This window comes from Oryzias latipes, chromosome 13 (assembly GCF_002234675.1).
Source record: "Oryzias latipes chromosome 13, ASM223467v1".
Taxonomy (NCBI): Eukaryota; Metazoa; Chordata; class Actinopteri; order Beloniformes; family Adrianichthyidae; genus Oryzias; species Oryzias latipes.
Window position 1 is genome coordinate 8,085,911 of NC_019871.2, and position 16,790 is coordinate 8,102,700.

General features: G+C 40.8%; 1 protein-coding gene across 1 annotated transcript in view; it reads left to right on the plus strand.

The window, feature by feature from the left end:
• The window catches only part of LOC101175097 (protocadherin-16), a 96,848-nt gene extending 80,720 nt beyond the window's left edge, over positions 1-16,128 (plus strand). Inside the window, exons 10-21 of the mRNA XM_023961582.1 lie at positions 978-1,824; positions 5,437-5,676; positions 6,773-6,898; positions 7,020-7,229; positions 7,326-8,192; positions 8,282-8,395; positions 8,487-8,698; positions 9,007-9,158; positions 10,202-10,332; positions 10,623-10,909; positions 11,236-11,377; positions 12,132-16,128. Coding sequence (XP_023817350.1) covers positions 978-1,824; positions 5,437-5,676; positions 6,773-6,898; positions 7,020-7,229; positions 7,326-8,192; positions 8,282-8,395; positions 8,487-8,698; positions 9,007-9,158; positions 10,202-10,332; positions 10,623-10,909; positions 11,236-11,377; positions 12,132-14,713 — 5,910 coding nt within the window. The 3' untranslated portion in view covers positions 14,714-16,128. The remainder of the gene's footprint in view (positions 1-977; positions 1,825-5,436; positions 5,677-6,772; positions 6,899-7,019; positions 7,230-7,325; positions 8,193-8,281; positions 8,396-8,486; positions 8,699-9,006; positions 9,159-10,201; positions 10,333-10,622; positions 10,910-11,235; positions 11,378-12,131) is intronic.
• The last annotated feature ends 662 nt before the right edge of the window (positions 16,129-16,790 follow it).

The following is a 16,790-nucleotide window of genomic DNA, read 5'->3' on the forward strand; positions in this document are numbered from 1 at the left end:
GCTTATGATGAGGGCCAGCTGCAGACTGCTCTGATCAGGGTCATACTTGATGACTTCAGTACTTTTTATACAGTAGCCTTCATACAGGCTTTACTTGGATTCAACATAAAAAAGTATGCCTCTGATGGTGATTAAAGTTAATATTTAATATAAAACAGATATAAATACAGTCAAAAACTTCTGAAGGGAATTCAGATTTATAGGATTAAGGCAAATAAAACTGGCACATAAACAGCCCCTGCAAGTGCTTGTTCAATTCCTCTGCCTTCTACACCCACAAAAAAGAAAGTCATAATGATAACTTAATTGGATTTACTATTGTAGTGTTGTTCTTGCTTGCTGACGCACTTATGTAATTTCCCTTTAATCATGTCTAATCATCTCAATAATAGGATTGGAATATATCAATTTATTTTTGGAGCACTTCTTTTCATTCTAATGTGAAAGCAATTACAGATTGTCAACAACCTTTTTTTGAGCCCTATTTTGCTATAAAAGTCAACTCATGTTCCAAAGCAGTAATTTTACTGAAAACTCAATCAGATTTCAGACTTTTCCTCCTTTTCTTCCTGCTTCAAATGTGTTGTATTTAATGCAATGCTACATATTCTTGAGAATCCTAAATCCTTTTCAAAGGAAGTGTACACTGTGAAATATACGGTGTGCCTACCGTTTCATAAAAGCCCATTCCCCATTTTGTCTTCCTATAATGTTCCTTTTATCGTCCATTGTTTTCCTGGCATCAACAAGACTGTCAGTTTTAGTGTGATTAATGTTGGGAGTCTTGTTATTTAAGCCTATCAAAGCCTTTTGTAACAGGTTTCATTTACTGCAGTGAACACATGCAGCACAAATGAGACAAGAAAGCAAAAATGTTTGTTGGTTTCCATGATTTAAAAAAATGCTAAATTTAAAAACTATAAATTCAGGTTGTCACCAGATATTTAATAAACAGCAGATTTTTCTCTGTATTGCAGGTTCTTAGCATCAACAGACCTCAAACACAGACCAAGTTTCATTCAATATCTTTCAACTCTGTGGAGGACACAAGTCCAGGCTCTATTATTGGCTCTGTTTGCCTTCATGACAGAGGAGGCTTGGAGGAGGGCAAGGTGACCTACACAGTCGTGGGAGGTACAGACAGAGATGGGACTTTTGTTTTGGACCGTCTAACTGGTGATGTCTACTTAGCTCATCCTCTCGACTATGAGCAGGAGGTTCGCTACAACCTTGAAATTGAGGTGGATGACTTTTCCCTGGTCCCTCCCAGAAGTAGCTTGGTCCACTTGGACATTATCATTGAGGACAACAATGACCACACTCCTGAGTTTGCAGAGGATCCTATCACCATTGTGATATCTGAGAACATGGACCCTGGGTCCTCCGTTTATACTTTCCAGGCTACAGACAGAGATGGCAGCGGGGCAAATAGTGCAATAAAATATTCTATTCTCCACCAATCTCCAAGCACCCCTGGCCTTTTGACCCTTGACCCTGTCACTGGTATTCTTTCTTTGGGTCATAAGCTGGACTATGAAACCACTTCCACATTGATTCTGGTTGTAAAGGCAACCGACTCTGCTGTTGATGTGAGCCAGAGGCGCTGGAGTTCTGTGACAGCCAGCGTGTATGTAACCGACGAAAACGACAACCTGCCGGTCTTCATGTCCCCCACAGCCGTTAGTGTGATGGAGGACCAGACAATGGGCTTTGTGGTGCTTTTCGTCATTGCCAGAGATGCAGACCAAGGGGAGAATGGAAGAGTGACGTACAGAATCCAGTCAGGCAACACAAGAGGGACATTCAGCCTCAACTCTAATACAGGTAAGTCAAGCAGCACAGTCTCTTTAACGCGGTTCACCTTTTAAAGTCTCACCGTTTCACGGATTTGATTTTAGTGCTATTTTGCCATACTTTTTTTGTGAACAGTTCATTGTGTTCTGTGTCCAGTACAGAAGGAGTCTAGCTCAAAAAAATGAAAAAACAAATCATCAGTCGCCAACAGATTTTTGGTTTCATTCTAAAATACTTAACTTATAATTTCTATGTAGGTTTGAACTTTGCGAGTTTAAACAAGGGAAAAAAGTGTGAAAATCTTAATTTCTGTCAGAGAAAAGTGTATAAAGTGTGTAGTGAGGGTTTTACAGCCTTTAAAATACTATAATATCTGAAAAGAATGAAGATGACTTTGTGGATATTTTCTATTGTGGGAACAACAAGCATAGTAGCAGTAACACAGATTTCTCCTTCCTTCGCTCCACTAATGATTTATTTTTCAGACCAACAGCACACAGAAAGCTTGAAGCACAACAGCTTTCAAAAAACCATTGCCCTATGGCACAGACTGGTCTGCAGGGGTTTCTTCTCAACTCTGCATAGACCCAGCAGAGGGGGTTCCCCAAAGATTTGACCAAAAATTTGATACCATATCTCAAAAACCTCAGATTTTGGAAAAGGGAAAAAGTCAAAACGATGTACAGTATTAAAAAAAATGTCCTTGTTTTCCTGCCAAAATAAAACACAAAATGAATTTTTAGGTAATAAAACTATCTTTTTTACAGTTCTCTGGATCGTTAAAGATAATCACGAATCATCGTTTCTGAGAATTTTAGTTTCTTGCAACAAAAACCATAATTAGTCCAATTGTAGAAAATATGCTGATCAACATTTGGGATTTATGCACGAATTGTGTTTTGCCCACTGACAAGCCTGGAAGGAAAAGGTGTGGGAAATGTTAAGATTTCTTTTTGTCCCCTAATTTAACAAGTTTTTTTTCTTTGTGCTGCATATTCTTCCTTATGTTTGAAGTAAGGAGTGTTAAGGCTAAATATTTGCAACATGCAATGAATATGAGGCTATTATGTGAGGTATCGACAACGTGTGCATTGTGAGAAATGAACGGCACTGTGGAAGCCTGAACTGTCCAATGTGAACCTTCTGTGAAGTACGTTAATTCTGATAATTCCCACTTTGAGGGCCATTATCCTGCTTATACCGTGGTCACTTACAAATTAAACATTCAATCAGTTTTTGGTACTTTATTCTTATTTTTTTCGTTTTGGATTGCTTTTTTTCACTAAAAGCGGACTATTTGTTACGTGGTGCGGCACTTCTTACCGCTCGTTTTTGTCCAGATGATGAAACAAAAGTTTGTTTTAAAGAAGCCAGCGCAGTGATATAGAACATTTAAGCTATGTGACCGGAACTTCTTTGCATTATAACTTTTTAATGCACACCCAGCAGCCAGTCAGGATCTAGTATTCACCCGGATCATGGTATTAGCTATGTTTACACCGGGCAAGTGTTCAGGAATGCATTGAACATGGGCTTTTGAATGGACATTTAGCATATGGTGGTCAGACTGTACTGTCAATACCTGATATTAGCGCATCTACTCATAGTTGGAAGAGGTTTGGAATGTCGCAAGTCTTGTGAATCTTGTGCAGCCAGGCTTTTTCTTTCACAGCTCCATTCCGACTTATAAAAGACTTGTCACATAATTGCAGACGGGCACAAACTGCTATAACTAATTTCTCCTTCATTATCAATATTTAAGCGGTCAGTCATTCTGTAACTTAAAAAGAACACCATCTATACATCAAAGTTAAACTATTTGACTTTAAACCTGCGTTCAATGGCTGAGCCTTTTGTACATAGAGCCCGAAAATGGACTTAAAAGCTTGCATAATGATGTGTGAATGCAAGTTTTGAACGAAGAAGCCCAAAACGCAAAATTTTGTTGGTCACTTAAAGGCGTGTTGCTGAGGTTGGTGTAAAGGTAGCATAATAGTTAAGGGTTTTGGCAACGTTTGATGGGTAGCCTAAAACAACTGTTGTTATGGATTAAAATCATATTTCTCAGGTTTAACTAGTCTACCTACTCGTGGGTACACAACATTCACTTCACCTTTTATGACTTATCTGTCTCAGTTGGATGCTAGACAGTGCAGTGTGCCAAATATCGTGCACACACACTCCTGCATGCAATAGAATCTGCAAGCACACGAGCACACACAACAACCTATCATCTGTTACTGTGGATCTATTCCCATGAAAGACCAAAGAACCTCCTGCTCAGGCTTCTGGTAATCATTAGAGAAGGGATCAGTTGCACATGCTTGTGTGTGTGTGTAGGTGTGTGTGTGTGTGATTATATGCATGTCTGTAAGTGTGTTTATGTATAAGCAGACACGAGCACACTCATGTATTTGTGAGCTTGCATTAGCCTGTCACCTAGTCAACACTGACCTTTGGCTGCTTGATCCTGTGGGTTATGTTATGGTGTCTGAGACACGTGCTGACGTTTGCTCGCTTTCCCTTTATTTCCCCCAACAGGACAAAGCAGCCAGCTCAGAGTCCGTCATGCATGTCACTTCTTTTTCTCCACAGAACTCATCTTGAAGTGTTTTCAACCACATTGGTTTCTTGTTAGAATGACAGAGTTAATTCACTGTGCACCTGGTCTGCTCCTGTTTTGGGGTCAGAGGCAGAAGACCTGCTAAGACGTCCATTTCATTACCTACAATAGAGTGAACAGTCAAGCCATTGTAAGGCATGTATATGGTCACAGTTCATTGTTGTCAGGTTATGTTAGAAATGTGGTCAGTAGACTTATAAAAACGTTCTCCGTGCAGAAAAAAACCAACGTTCAGAGATAAACTCATTAAGATCTGATCACGGCTTCAAAGCATCAGACAAGATTTGCGTGTTATCTGAGCAACCTCTGCCGTCCCTCAGCTTGTGGTCCAAAGGGCTGGCGCCACAGTCCCATGCATGCTTTAGATGTTGCAAATAAAACCCTCCAAAACAAAAATATTTTCCAATATGTCCTTGTCTGTTCTTTCTTAATACCCATATGTTGACCATGGACATAGCAGGATCATAGAAGGATCAGTTTAAGGTGAAAAACATCCAAGCTTTAAACTTTTACCAGATTAAAGCTTAAGGGCAAGTTATGTCAGTTTTAGAAGGACACGAAAAAGCATGTACAAAGAAGTTAAAAGCAAAACAGAGCGGGCCATCCCTTACTTTAACAGTTGCATTTCATTTTGGAGCATGAAACTGAAATTGAATCAATGTAAGTTCTGCTCTCTAAGGGCACGGTTATAAAAAGGCTGGAGTGCCTTTAATTCCTACAGAGCACGGAAGGCCTGGCTGTTGCGTGTCAAGAGTATGTGTTTACTGCTTCTCTCTCAATGACTGCGGCGTTCTTCAGTGGAAAATCTCGTAAACTGTGGCCACACCATTTAAACTGCTGCTGCAGTGGTGGTGGTTGCGCTCAGGTAGGGAAGGCCGTACGGGTGGAGGGTGTTAGCATTGATTTGGTCCTCACACGGAAACGTTTTGCACACTCTGGAAACGCCTTGGAGACACTTTGTAGTTTTTTTTGTGTTCAGATCGTTTACAACATTTAATTTCTGACTCATTTCTACACAGGCTCCCTTTCCATTTCCAAGCCTCTGGACCGTGAGGAGCAGGATGTCTTCAACCTCACCATAGTCGCTGAGGATCATGGGATACCCCAACACTCGTCCAGTCAACTGCTGCGCATCCACGTGATTGATGTAAATGATGAGACCCCATTGTTTGAAGAGGCCCAGTACGAAGCCCAAATCTCTGAGAATCAGCCTGCAGGAACAACTGTGTTGACGGTGTCTGCCTCGGACTCGGATCAAGGTTAAGACGAAATGCCATCTCAGTTTTGTAATAAACATTTTTCCTGTCAATTTTTTTTTTAATTGTGCATAATTTCATTTTAAATCTATACCTATACTTGTGTTCTCTCAAATATAAAGAAAATAGTCCGACAGTTTGCTTGCAGGAAAGCTTTATTTGGACTCAGCTAAAATTGGGTTTTACCTTTTTTCGCTGTTCCTGTATGCAGCACACGTCTGTCGATGCTGTGACATCATCAGTGTGCGACTTAGTAGTTCTTAACAGAATTAACCCAAAACAATACGATAAAGCCAAACTATTATCTGTCAGGCAAGGGATAAAGATCGTTTTTATAAAAAGTGGACTAATTCGCTGTGCAATGTGTTGTCATTGTAACAGCTGCAGAGCCCGGACTAAACTGCACTGCTGCAACAGAGGAAAGTGGTATCTAAGTATCATGATAAGTTAAACAAAGCATCATTTTAGAGGGGAAATGTACCACATTTTTTTTTAATTGTTTATTTACGGAGCCCGTGTCCTGACATTAAAAAAGTAAAATTTATCTTGTTCCCACAAGATAATATTCCGTTCCGTCGAATTAATTAATTTATGCGAACAGCAAGTATCAGGTTCCAAATGAACTAATTGGATTAATTACAGGCCAAAATTAATTAATTGTTCAAAAATGAACTACATGACAGCACTAAATTTTCAATTCCTTTATGATCTATATTTTTGTTGAATTAGTCCTCACCAGACGTGACTTTATCAGTGTTTTTAATGGAGGCTTCTCAGGAGGGAGGGTTCAGGAAAACAACGAGGATGCATTCCTCTTGACTTATTCAGAATCAAATAAACCCCAATGGTTATAAACTTTCTACTGAAAAGCAATTAGTAAGGTAAACAGGTGAGATTGCCAGACTTCCTACCTGTAAGAGTTCTGGCAATCTGGCATCATGACACTCTGCCACATACTTCAACAGCACATTTCAGGACAAACAAAAAATGTTTTCAGCTATTCAAAGGGAAATGTTTTTCATTCATTGTTTTGATCATTCGCCGTCAATATGAACTTGTTTTAATTGGAGGATTTGTGGATTTTCTTGTCTTTTTTCAGGAATAAATGGGCAAATAACATATGGTGGTATTTCACATGGAGCTTTCAGCATCAACTCAGTCACTGGTGTCATAACGACAACCAAATCTTTGGACAGAGAGTCTCAGGACTGCTATACTGTGACAGGTTGCTCATCATTTTATTGTGGGACTGTAATAAACCTTAGGAAAACATAATGTATTTTAATGAAATTGCACGTTGACAGTATGCATGGAATTCATGTTTTTTTTATTTATTTATATGACAGTATATGCAAAAGATGGAGGCCTCCCACCAAACTATGCTAAAGCGACTGTAAAGATCAAGGTGGTGGATGTGAACGACAATGCCCCCATCTTTGGTCGTCTCTACTACAATGTTGAGGTCCCTGAAAACCAAGAAGCTCTACCTCTGTTCACCCTCAGAGCCACAGATCCGGATGCAGGGAGCAGTGGGGAAATAAACTACCGAATTGCTGGTGAAATGTCTTTATAGTTATTTTCCACTTATTTCGATGTTTTGGTTTGTGACTTTTTTTACTCAAAGTAAACATTTTTCATTCCTCCACTGGCAGCTGGAGATCCATCTGGAGATTTCCACCTTGACAGACACTCAGGTGTTCTGTCCACTTCAAGGCCTCTGGACCGTGAGAAGACAGCTGGATACTCTCTTACGATCGTGGCGCAGGACCAAGGTCGCCCTTCCCTGAGCAGCACCTCCACTGTAAAGGTTGCAGTGTTGGACATCAATGACAACAGCCCACAGTTTCAGAGCAATAGCTACACCGCAGATATTTCCGAAGGTGTTCCCATTGGTTCTTTGGTTTTAGAGGTGAAAGCCAGAGATGCAGACTTCGGTCCCAACAGCCAGGTGATGTACTTTCTGAGCCGAGGCTCCAAGAGCATGTTTGTCATTGATGAGAACACAGGCCGCATTATCACAGCAGCACCTCTAGACAGAGAGAGGACAGCCTCCTACACCTTTGAGGTGTGTGCTACGGACTCCTCCCCTGCAGACCCACGCAACTCCACCGCTCAAGTGACCATCTACATTCAGGATGTGAATGACAATGCCCCCTTCTTCATTCAAGACCCACTTATTGTGAACATCTCTGTGAGCAACCTGTCTACTCGTCGAGTGTTGGCCACAATGAAGGCGGAGGACAAAGACTTTGGGGCAAACGGATCAGTTTTTTATCGTTTTGCCATCCCTGTTAGGGGTTTCACCATCAACTCTTTAACAGGAGACATACAGGCCACAGAAAAGCCTCAGACCTTGACCCAAAGCCAAAGGACTTTGATAGTTCAGGCTATGGACCAAGGAAAACCAGCTCAGTCTTCTTTGGGAGTAGTTATCATTTATATCAGGGAGCAGAGTTACCAGGGGATTCGCTTCTCCCGTGTGGCCAGAGATGTCAGTCTTCAAGAAAATGCTGTAAAAGGTTTGATTCACATAAGTCGTTTTTCACTGGATTGTTTATGTTTGCTTAATGTAAAAATACTGAAATGTTTGTTTGGTTTTCTTCTGAAGGCACAGTAGTAACAAAAATTCAAGCCCAGTATCCTGATGGCTCCAAAACTGGAATCAGCCACAGCATCTTCAGTGGAAACAGAATGGATGCTTTTGGAATAAACCCTGTCACTGGTAAGAACTCAAATTAAATCAGACAGGGAACCTGTCAGACTTACAGTGCAATAAAGACTTGATTGTGTGTGTGTTTTTTTTTTTTAATTAGGTGAAATATGGGTCCAGAAATCTGAGGGGCTTGACTTTGAAGAGACCCCCAGACTCCGCCTAGTGGTGAAAGCTGAGACTGCGTCCTCCAGCTCCTACATGGCTGTCAACCTAATTCTGCAGGACGTTAATGACAACTTGCCACGTTTCCAGCTCCAGAACTATGTGGCGTTCATTAGAGAGGCTCAAAGTCATGATTTCCCCATCATTCAGGTGCAGTAGCTCATCCCTCGCATGTTTGTTATAACTGGCTGTTGTTTAAGTCTGATTTCATGGAATTAAAAGGAAACACTTCAAACTTGAAAAAAAGTTAACAGATTGGTACAGCCCTAAGGAGAAATGACTCTGTCAAGCTCCATGTAATCCCAGAGTCCCAAATGAGGGCTGAACACTCTATATTAATTTTTTATGAACTCTTGACATCCAAGTTCAATATTGCTCACTAGTTCGTGTTTCACTGAAACAGCTGTTGCTCATATTTCTGTGTTTTTGTTTCCATAATGTGGTGGTAATTTCCACAGATTGCGGCAAATGACCTGGACCAGGGTCAAAATGGTCAGGTGACTTACTCCATCAGGTCATCATCTCAGAGCAACTTATTTAAAATAGATCCGCTGACTGGCAGCATCTCCACAGCAGCTATAATGGACAGAGAGATCTGGACCCAAACAAAGTGAGTTTTCCTGCTGACTCTGTTTGCTTTGCTAAGTCTGCTTTTCTTTTCTTTTTTATCAAAAAAGACGATCAAGTAATCTGGCTTTCAGGTTTCTTTTTATAGACCCACCCTGATCATCTTTTGATCTATTGTAAAAGCATTACCACAGCATTTTTAGTTATGCAATTTATGGCAAAAAATAAAATAAAAACCTTGTTTTTTTAGGACATTTTCTAGGCAGAGCAGCAGTATTTTATTAGTTGTGGGTGGGACCTTTGGTCTGGAGTAAGCCTTCCCCCACTTATCTTTTTCATTACCACTAGCTTACAGTCCCTCAGAACCCCAACCTAACATTAGCGGTGCAGCAAAAATGACAAGCAACATTGGAGCTATCCATTCGTACAGTTTTAAGCCAGATTCCAGACGAGGAAAACGAAGATGTACATGGATCTACTGTAGTTGTCTGCAAGTGGATGCATAAGTGCGGAGCGGAGCAGGGAGGTTGTGACCTGCCGTTGTAGGTTCCACGTCACACCTACAAGCTTTTTAAATGGCATGTTTCTTCTCCTGATTTACAATCATTTTATTTTAGATATTTGATTAAAATATTTAAGCATATAATAAAGCATGGTTAAGCATATTCAGAAATGTAATTTTAAGCTTAAGTTTCTTTTTATATGTCCTCCATCGTAGGAGAAATGGCACAAGAACATGTTAAAATGACCAAAAGCAATTTTCATTGGAGTGGGTTTTCAAGCAAAATTTGGACTTATAAGAATACTTTTTGAAATGCTAAAAGAAATAGAAACAAAAGTTAAAATTTTATCTATGCAGGATAGTTCAAATGTTAACGGTTAAAATTGTTAAAAATGTGTTCTGTAAATACAATGGACTGGAATTCATTTTTTTGCATTATTGCAGACCATTTCTATATTTGCTGTATGCCTTCGGTTTATTATTAATAAAATCTTGTTAAAAAAACAACAAGTAGTTGGGAATAAAACATTATGCTACAAAGTTCAAACTAAGGTCAGATTTTGATTTTCCTTTTGTGGCACGAGGCTTGTTGTTACGGCAACAGACAGAGGGACCCCGCGGCTCGCTGGCTCTGCTACTCTCACTGTGATCATCGTGGATCTCAATGACAACCGTCCCATGATTCCTCTGCCTCGGGAGATCAGAGTTCCTGAGGGTAAGCTTTGCAGTGGAAGTCAATTCAGTGTTCTGACTCTATAGCCTCACATCACACTCCCTGGAAACTCACCCAGAAGGGCTCAGTGAGGAAAATCTGACCTTTTTATAAAACAAGTTATTGCCAGTACCTCTCTCTTCATTTCCTGTCTCTTAAGTAAGGGTCCAATGCAGGATATTTCTTCCTTTTTTTCTTCTTCTATAAATACCATTCTTTGCTTCATTTAAATTGCAACCTGAATCTCAGTTTTTATTTTCTTCTTTTACCTTTCTTCTTTACTACACCTACAGATACTCTGCTTGGCACAGTCATCACCCAAGTAACCGGAAATGATGTGGACTCGGGACCTCCTCTTTCCTACACACTACACCTGGATGGAAGCAGCCAGGACATGTTTGGGATCCACCACTTTGGAGGAGGGGTGTCTTTAACGGGACAATTGGACTACGAAGAAAGAACGTGGTACACTCTGACGGTCCGCACGTCCGACTCTACACATCAAAGTGAAGCAAACCTCACTGTGCTGGTGGATGATGTCAATGATAACGCCCCCTCCTTCACTCATGATTTATACCAGGTGACAATACTTTTACACCTGTGTCATTAGATCACACATTATTTTTTACAAGTGTTTGCAAGTAGTAGTCTTGATATTAGCTGCAGGGTGGTGTATAACATTTTTGCTTCAGTGTAGATTTTCTGGTTTTCGGTCTCAGCTGTGTTTGGTTGTGTCTGAAACAGCTTACGTGCCTCAGAGTCAAATTATTTGTCATTTTGTGATGGACAAAGTGTACCATACTTTCCAAGATAACAGCTGGAGAATGTCCCAGTGACTCAGAACAGAGAGAATCTTTTTGGTACAGGAAATGGTCTTGTACATTTACACACCCCGTCTCTTTTCAGGTTACCGTAGTAGAGCATCTTCCGGCAGGGAGTGCAATCATCACTGTTACAGCCACTGACCGAGACTCTGGCAACAATGGAAAGATAACATACAGAGTGATGTCAACGACCAAAGGCATTTTCTACATTGATCCTAGCAACGGTAATTTTGCATTTATAATAAATCCTCACCCAAAAGTCCCACCTTCGATTTTTGTCTAGGTTGTTGGTATGTTTAAAAAAACAAATTTTAATCACTTTATTAAGTTGAAGTAACTGAAATGTAGATTTTACATTGTTAGCTTAGGAAGTTTTAATTATTATTAGCGTTTCCAATAACAAACATTTTGTGTTCGTGCTCAGCCTATTTCCCATTTCTCATTGTCTTTCCCCATCAGTTAGGGGGTGGAAGGTGTGAAAGGGGTGGGGGATGGGTTGTTTGTAGGTATTTATTTTGTTTTGTTTTAATTTAAGCACTTTTTTTTGTGCTTTTATAGGAAAAGTGCTATATAAATAAAGTTTGATTTGATTTGAGATGCATGATTGAAAATACTGATTGTTCTTAAGCTACATACACACCAAGCATGTGATCCGTGTTTTAAGAACGCACTGTACACAGGTTCTTGAATGTGCTTTTAGCATACAGTGTTCACACAGGTGTGTCACTACCTGGTACATGCAATAGTACTGGGTAGCGACAGTCAGGTGTGAACATCATAGGCTAAAAGCATATTCAAAAACCTGCGTTCAGTGTGTTTTTGAACGTGCATTACATGCCTGGAGTGTACGTAGCATCAAGATGATCTGCAGTTTATGCTTGAACCTACATTCAAGATGAAAAAAAGAAATAGCAGGTGCATTAATCATTATTTCATTAATTCAGTATTGAAACTGAACAGATGTTTTGGTTTCTACAGGCACCCTCTTTACAGGGCAAAATACAGAATTTGATTATGAGCATCCCTCCATACTGGTGGTTGTTGAGGCACAGGACCAGGGTTTTCCACCTCTGTCGTCTACTACCACAGTCCAGATTCAAGTGTCCGATGTCAACGACAATGCCCCAATCTTTAAGCAGTCAAAGTACACTGCCACAGTGTCTGAAGACGGCCTTCTCGGATCCACTGTTCTGACCTTAGACCCAGTAGATGGAGACCTGTTTAGGGACAACTGCGGTTTTGATTTTGCCATTGCAAGTGGAAACCTTGGTAATGCATTCCAGATTGAGAGCAGCGTGCACTTCCTAGAGGGACGTGGCTTCCAGACAGTTGGCAGCCTGATCCTCGTGGAGAAGCTGGACTTTGAAGCACTGCCAAGTTATAACCTTACCGTTGTGGTGTCTGATCGTGGAATCCCTCAGCACAGTTCCAGCGTGTCTGTCCTAATAAGTGTTAAAGATGCCAATGATAACCCTCCAGCTTTCAGCCGCACCGATTACACTGTTGTGCTGAGTGAGGGCACTGCAGCTGGGACAGAGATCTTGCATTTATCTGCCAGTGATCCAGACTCTGCACCCAATGGAGAGGTGCAATACTTTATAAGCTCAGGAGACGAGACACATCTTTTCCAGATGGACAGTTGGACTGGAGCATTGAGGTTGCAAAGACCTTTAGACAGCAAGACACAGCTGTCCCACACCATTGTTGTCCAGGCTGTTGATGGACAGGGACATTATGCTTTGGCCCCAGTCCATATTGAAGTGAAGGATATCAATGACCACAAGCCCTTCTTTCCTCTTCAGCACATTACTGCAAGCATCAAGGAGAACCAGCCCGAAAATTCTTTAGTTACCATCCTTCATGCTATTGACCAGGACAGAGGTGCTTTTGGGATGCTGACATATCACATGTTAGATTCCCCTAAAGAAGGGGTAGAGGGCATTCTCATTAATCAAACATCAGGAGAGGTACGGACTCGATCTGCATTTGACTTCGAGAAGAAGAACTCCTTCCATTTTGTGGCCATAGCTGTGGACCCTGGCAACTATTCTGCAACTGTGACAGTCCAGGTTTACATTACAGGAGAAGATGAATACGATCCAGTCTTCACTTCCTCTGAGTTGTTGTTTGAAGTCCCAGAAGGAGCTAAAAAAGGTCAGGTCATTGGAACAGTTCAAGCCAGAGATGAGGATGAAGGGGTCGATGGCATTGTCCTGTATTCATTATCAGAATCTTCGCCTTACTTTGAAGTCAATAGCTCAACTGGAACAATCTCCTTAAAGACGGACAGCAACACCAGACACGTGAGTCGCTCCAAAAGGGAGGCACGTCTTATGACACTGGATGTGACCGCTCACAGCCCTCTGCGGACTTCTCGCACAGCGGTGGCCAAAGTCACTATAGATGTTAGTCATACCACATTTGGTTTCAGCACAGACATGAACATGCTGCTCGTCAGTGTCATTGCGGTTTCTCTTGGGACCATAATTATGCTAATACTAACTGCTGTGGTACTGTTTTTTGTTAAACTAAGGCGCCATAAAAGAGAGCAAAACACACATAAACAAACCTCAAAGCCTGGCACCCTGCTGCATAATCTTGAGGAGACCAAACTGGCAGCAAATGAAATGATTTACCATCAGGCTCTTCCTGGATATGCAGCTGATCAGACCAGCAGTAGCGGAGGTCCGTACACTCGTGGGGGATCCCTTGACCCTTCCCACTCCAGTGGCCGTGGCTCTGCAGAGGCCGCAGAGGATGACGAGATCAGGATGATTAATGAATATCCCAGAGTGTCGAGTATCTCCTCCTCCATGCAGGAGCGCATTTCTGCCAGAGGTCCAGACTCTGGAATCCAGCAAGATTCTGATCAGCTATCAGATGTATCCTGTGAGCCCCCCATGGATTGGTTCAAAGGTAAAAAATCAGGTGGTCTGAATGGGAGTTTATTATCTGGTCAGGTGCCGGTTTACAGGGATGAAGGAGGTGGGTATGTGGGTGTGGGTAGAGGACTCAGCATCTCCCACTCCAAGAACTATGCTTTCCCTGAGGATGGGAAGCCCGCTGTGGATGGCTGCCTCACAGCCATCGTGGCCAGTGATGAGGAGCTAAGGGGCAGCTATAACTGGGACTATCTGCTCAACTGGTGCCCCCAGTTCCAACCCTTAGCTAATGTTTTTACTGAAATAGCCCATTTAAAGGATGAAACCGCTCCTCATCCTCGCAGACCTTTTCATCAAAAAGCAAAAGGAGAGTCGAGGATCGATCCGCCTCCTCTCATAACATCTGTGGCCCATCCTGGGGCTAAAACTGTACCTCCAAAACCTGCCAAATCCAGGACTTTTTCACATTTGGCCTCGTTACGAAGATCTCCAATCAGCGTTGAGGGATCCATCTCCTCCATTGCGATGTCTCCTAGTTTCTCCCCTTCTCTTTCACCTTTGGCGGCACGTTCCCCTGCAGTTACACCTTTCAATGTTTCCCAGGGTCCCTCTGCCTGCATGATAAGCACAAGTGAACACAACTTGGAAAACAGTGAGGAGGCAGAGTTGAGGATTTGAACTCATACCAGTGGAAAAAAATGAAGTCACTGCTGTCTCATACCTGCTCTACTGTATGACCACAGGGTCTAACTTGAATTGACTGTTTCTCAAGAGATCAAGCACACACTGTTACACTAGGGAATCAATTAAGCTGTGGTACTTTTTGATGAAAACCTTCATAAATATAGGCAAAAAATATGGACTATGCCTTTATTTGTGAGCAAAACCTTTCGCTAATGTACATTGGTGTTCATTTGCACATTCATGTTGACTGTGTCAAATTTTTGTACAAAACTATCATTTATTTTTTTACGCTTTCATGTGGTTTCTGACAAAAACTTTTCATCTAAGTGTTAAAGAGTTGCAAGAACCACAGAGTATATTTCTATATCTGTATATTTGTAGCTTGTACTGTATACTTTGTACTGTAAGTTTGTGGTATCTCTTGTACTCCTAACTTTGTGGTCTAAAACAGAAACTCCTCATGAAGATTTTATGAATTTTCATCATTTTTTTATAGAAAATAAGTGTATATATTTCCAGAAGAGAAATCAGTGCAAATCAAAAACTGCATCGGAATGTTGTGTGATATTTCTTTCTAATTTAAGTGTTGAGCTGAATGTGAAAAGCTAGGAGTTCTCGTTCTCGCCTGCATCGTTTGAAATGGTGCCATGGAAAAAAAACAGACCTGAACCCCCGCTGATCCTGTGCACCCAGCCAGCTTGGCTTTAACATTTCACAACAAGCCTTACAGCTTTTTATGTTGCAAGTTGAGGAACACGCAATAGCTAATATAACCCCTTTTTTTTTGTTTTTGTTGCACACCCCACACATTGATTTTATTATTTTTATTCACTCGTTTGTACTAAAATTTGCAGGAGGCTTAAAAATCCTAATTCAGATAGCTTTAGTGTTTTGTACTTATGAGCATAACTTGATGATGTCACTTTAGGTCTACAATTCTACTTTTACTGAAATTATACTAAGCATATTTAGCTTAAAAGAGACATTCTTCTTAATGTTAAATGCCATTATTGGGGAATGTTTTGTGATTTTACAGAGATGCCTACATCCATAAGTGTTCATGATTATAAATGTGTGGGTTTTCTTGCAGCCTTTACAAAACATATTACATCACCCAGTGCCCTTTTTAACACTTGGCATTTCCATGAAGACATTTTTTAGAAGCAGAAAGGTAAAGGGTGTTTATATAGACCATAGCAAAGCATATATGATTATCTGTTCAATAAAATTAGTATCTTCTTGCTTTTGTTGATTTCTATTCAACAGGTGTCTAAAAAATGAGCTGCCACTTGCCTTTTCAAGCTCGTCAATGCTGCAGATAATCTGCAGATGATCCCGCATATCATTAAACCTTTGTCCAGAAAAATGTTTTGAGAAAAAAGTGCCTGATTAAAGTGCTTATGATCACATTGTTGCCTCTGTTTTGTCCTCACAGACACGACAAGAGTCATACTCCACAGATTTCAGCTACGATTCCATCTGAATTTCCCTTTTGTTGAGTTTGAGTTAAAAATAAAGAAAAAAAGGTCAAACATCATTTTTTGTAAGTTCGTGAAGTAACGGCAAAGAAATAAAAAAATTCAAAAGAATGAGGCGTGGGGGAAAAAAAGGGTCAGAACAGTCCACCTCAGAATTGTGTCAGTCTTAAAGCATTCTAGACAGTATTTTATTTTAATGACAGCTATCAAGTGTAATTTAGACCTCGGTATGATGTAAAAAAAAAAAAAATCCCACGAGTAAGTCATTTGCAATAATGGCTATGCAGATGCCTAAGAAATGTAGTGATTGCCATTACAAAAGTTCCTCTTCATGACTTAAAAAATTAGAAAAGAAAGAAAGTTTAGTTTACCTAGGCAGGGGCGGAGCTAGAACATTTTATATGGAGAGGCTGGAGGGGGTCAGAAGACCATTGAAGGGTGAGAAATGAGAATAGCAGAGTTGCTTCAAAAGCTTTTATTGATGGTTTCTTAATCTTAGTCAATGATGATACCCCTATCATCAGGGGATTGACTGCCCATGGATCTCAGTAAATGCTCAAATATTGAACTGTAAGTCTTTCCTTTATAAGCAA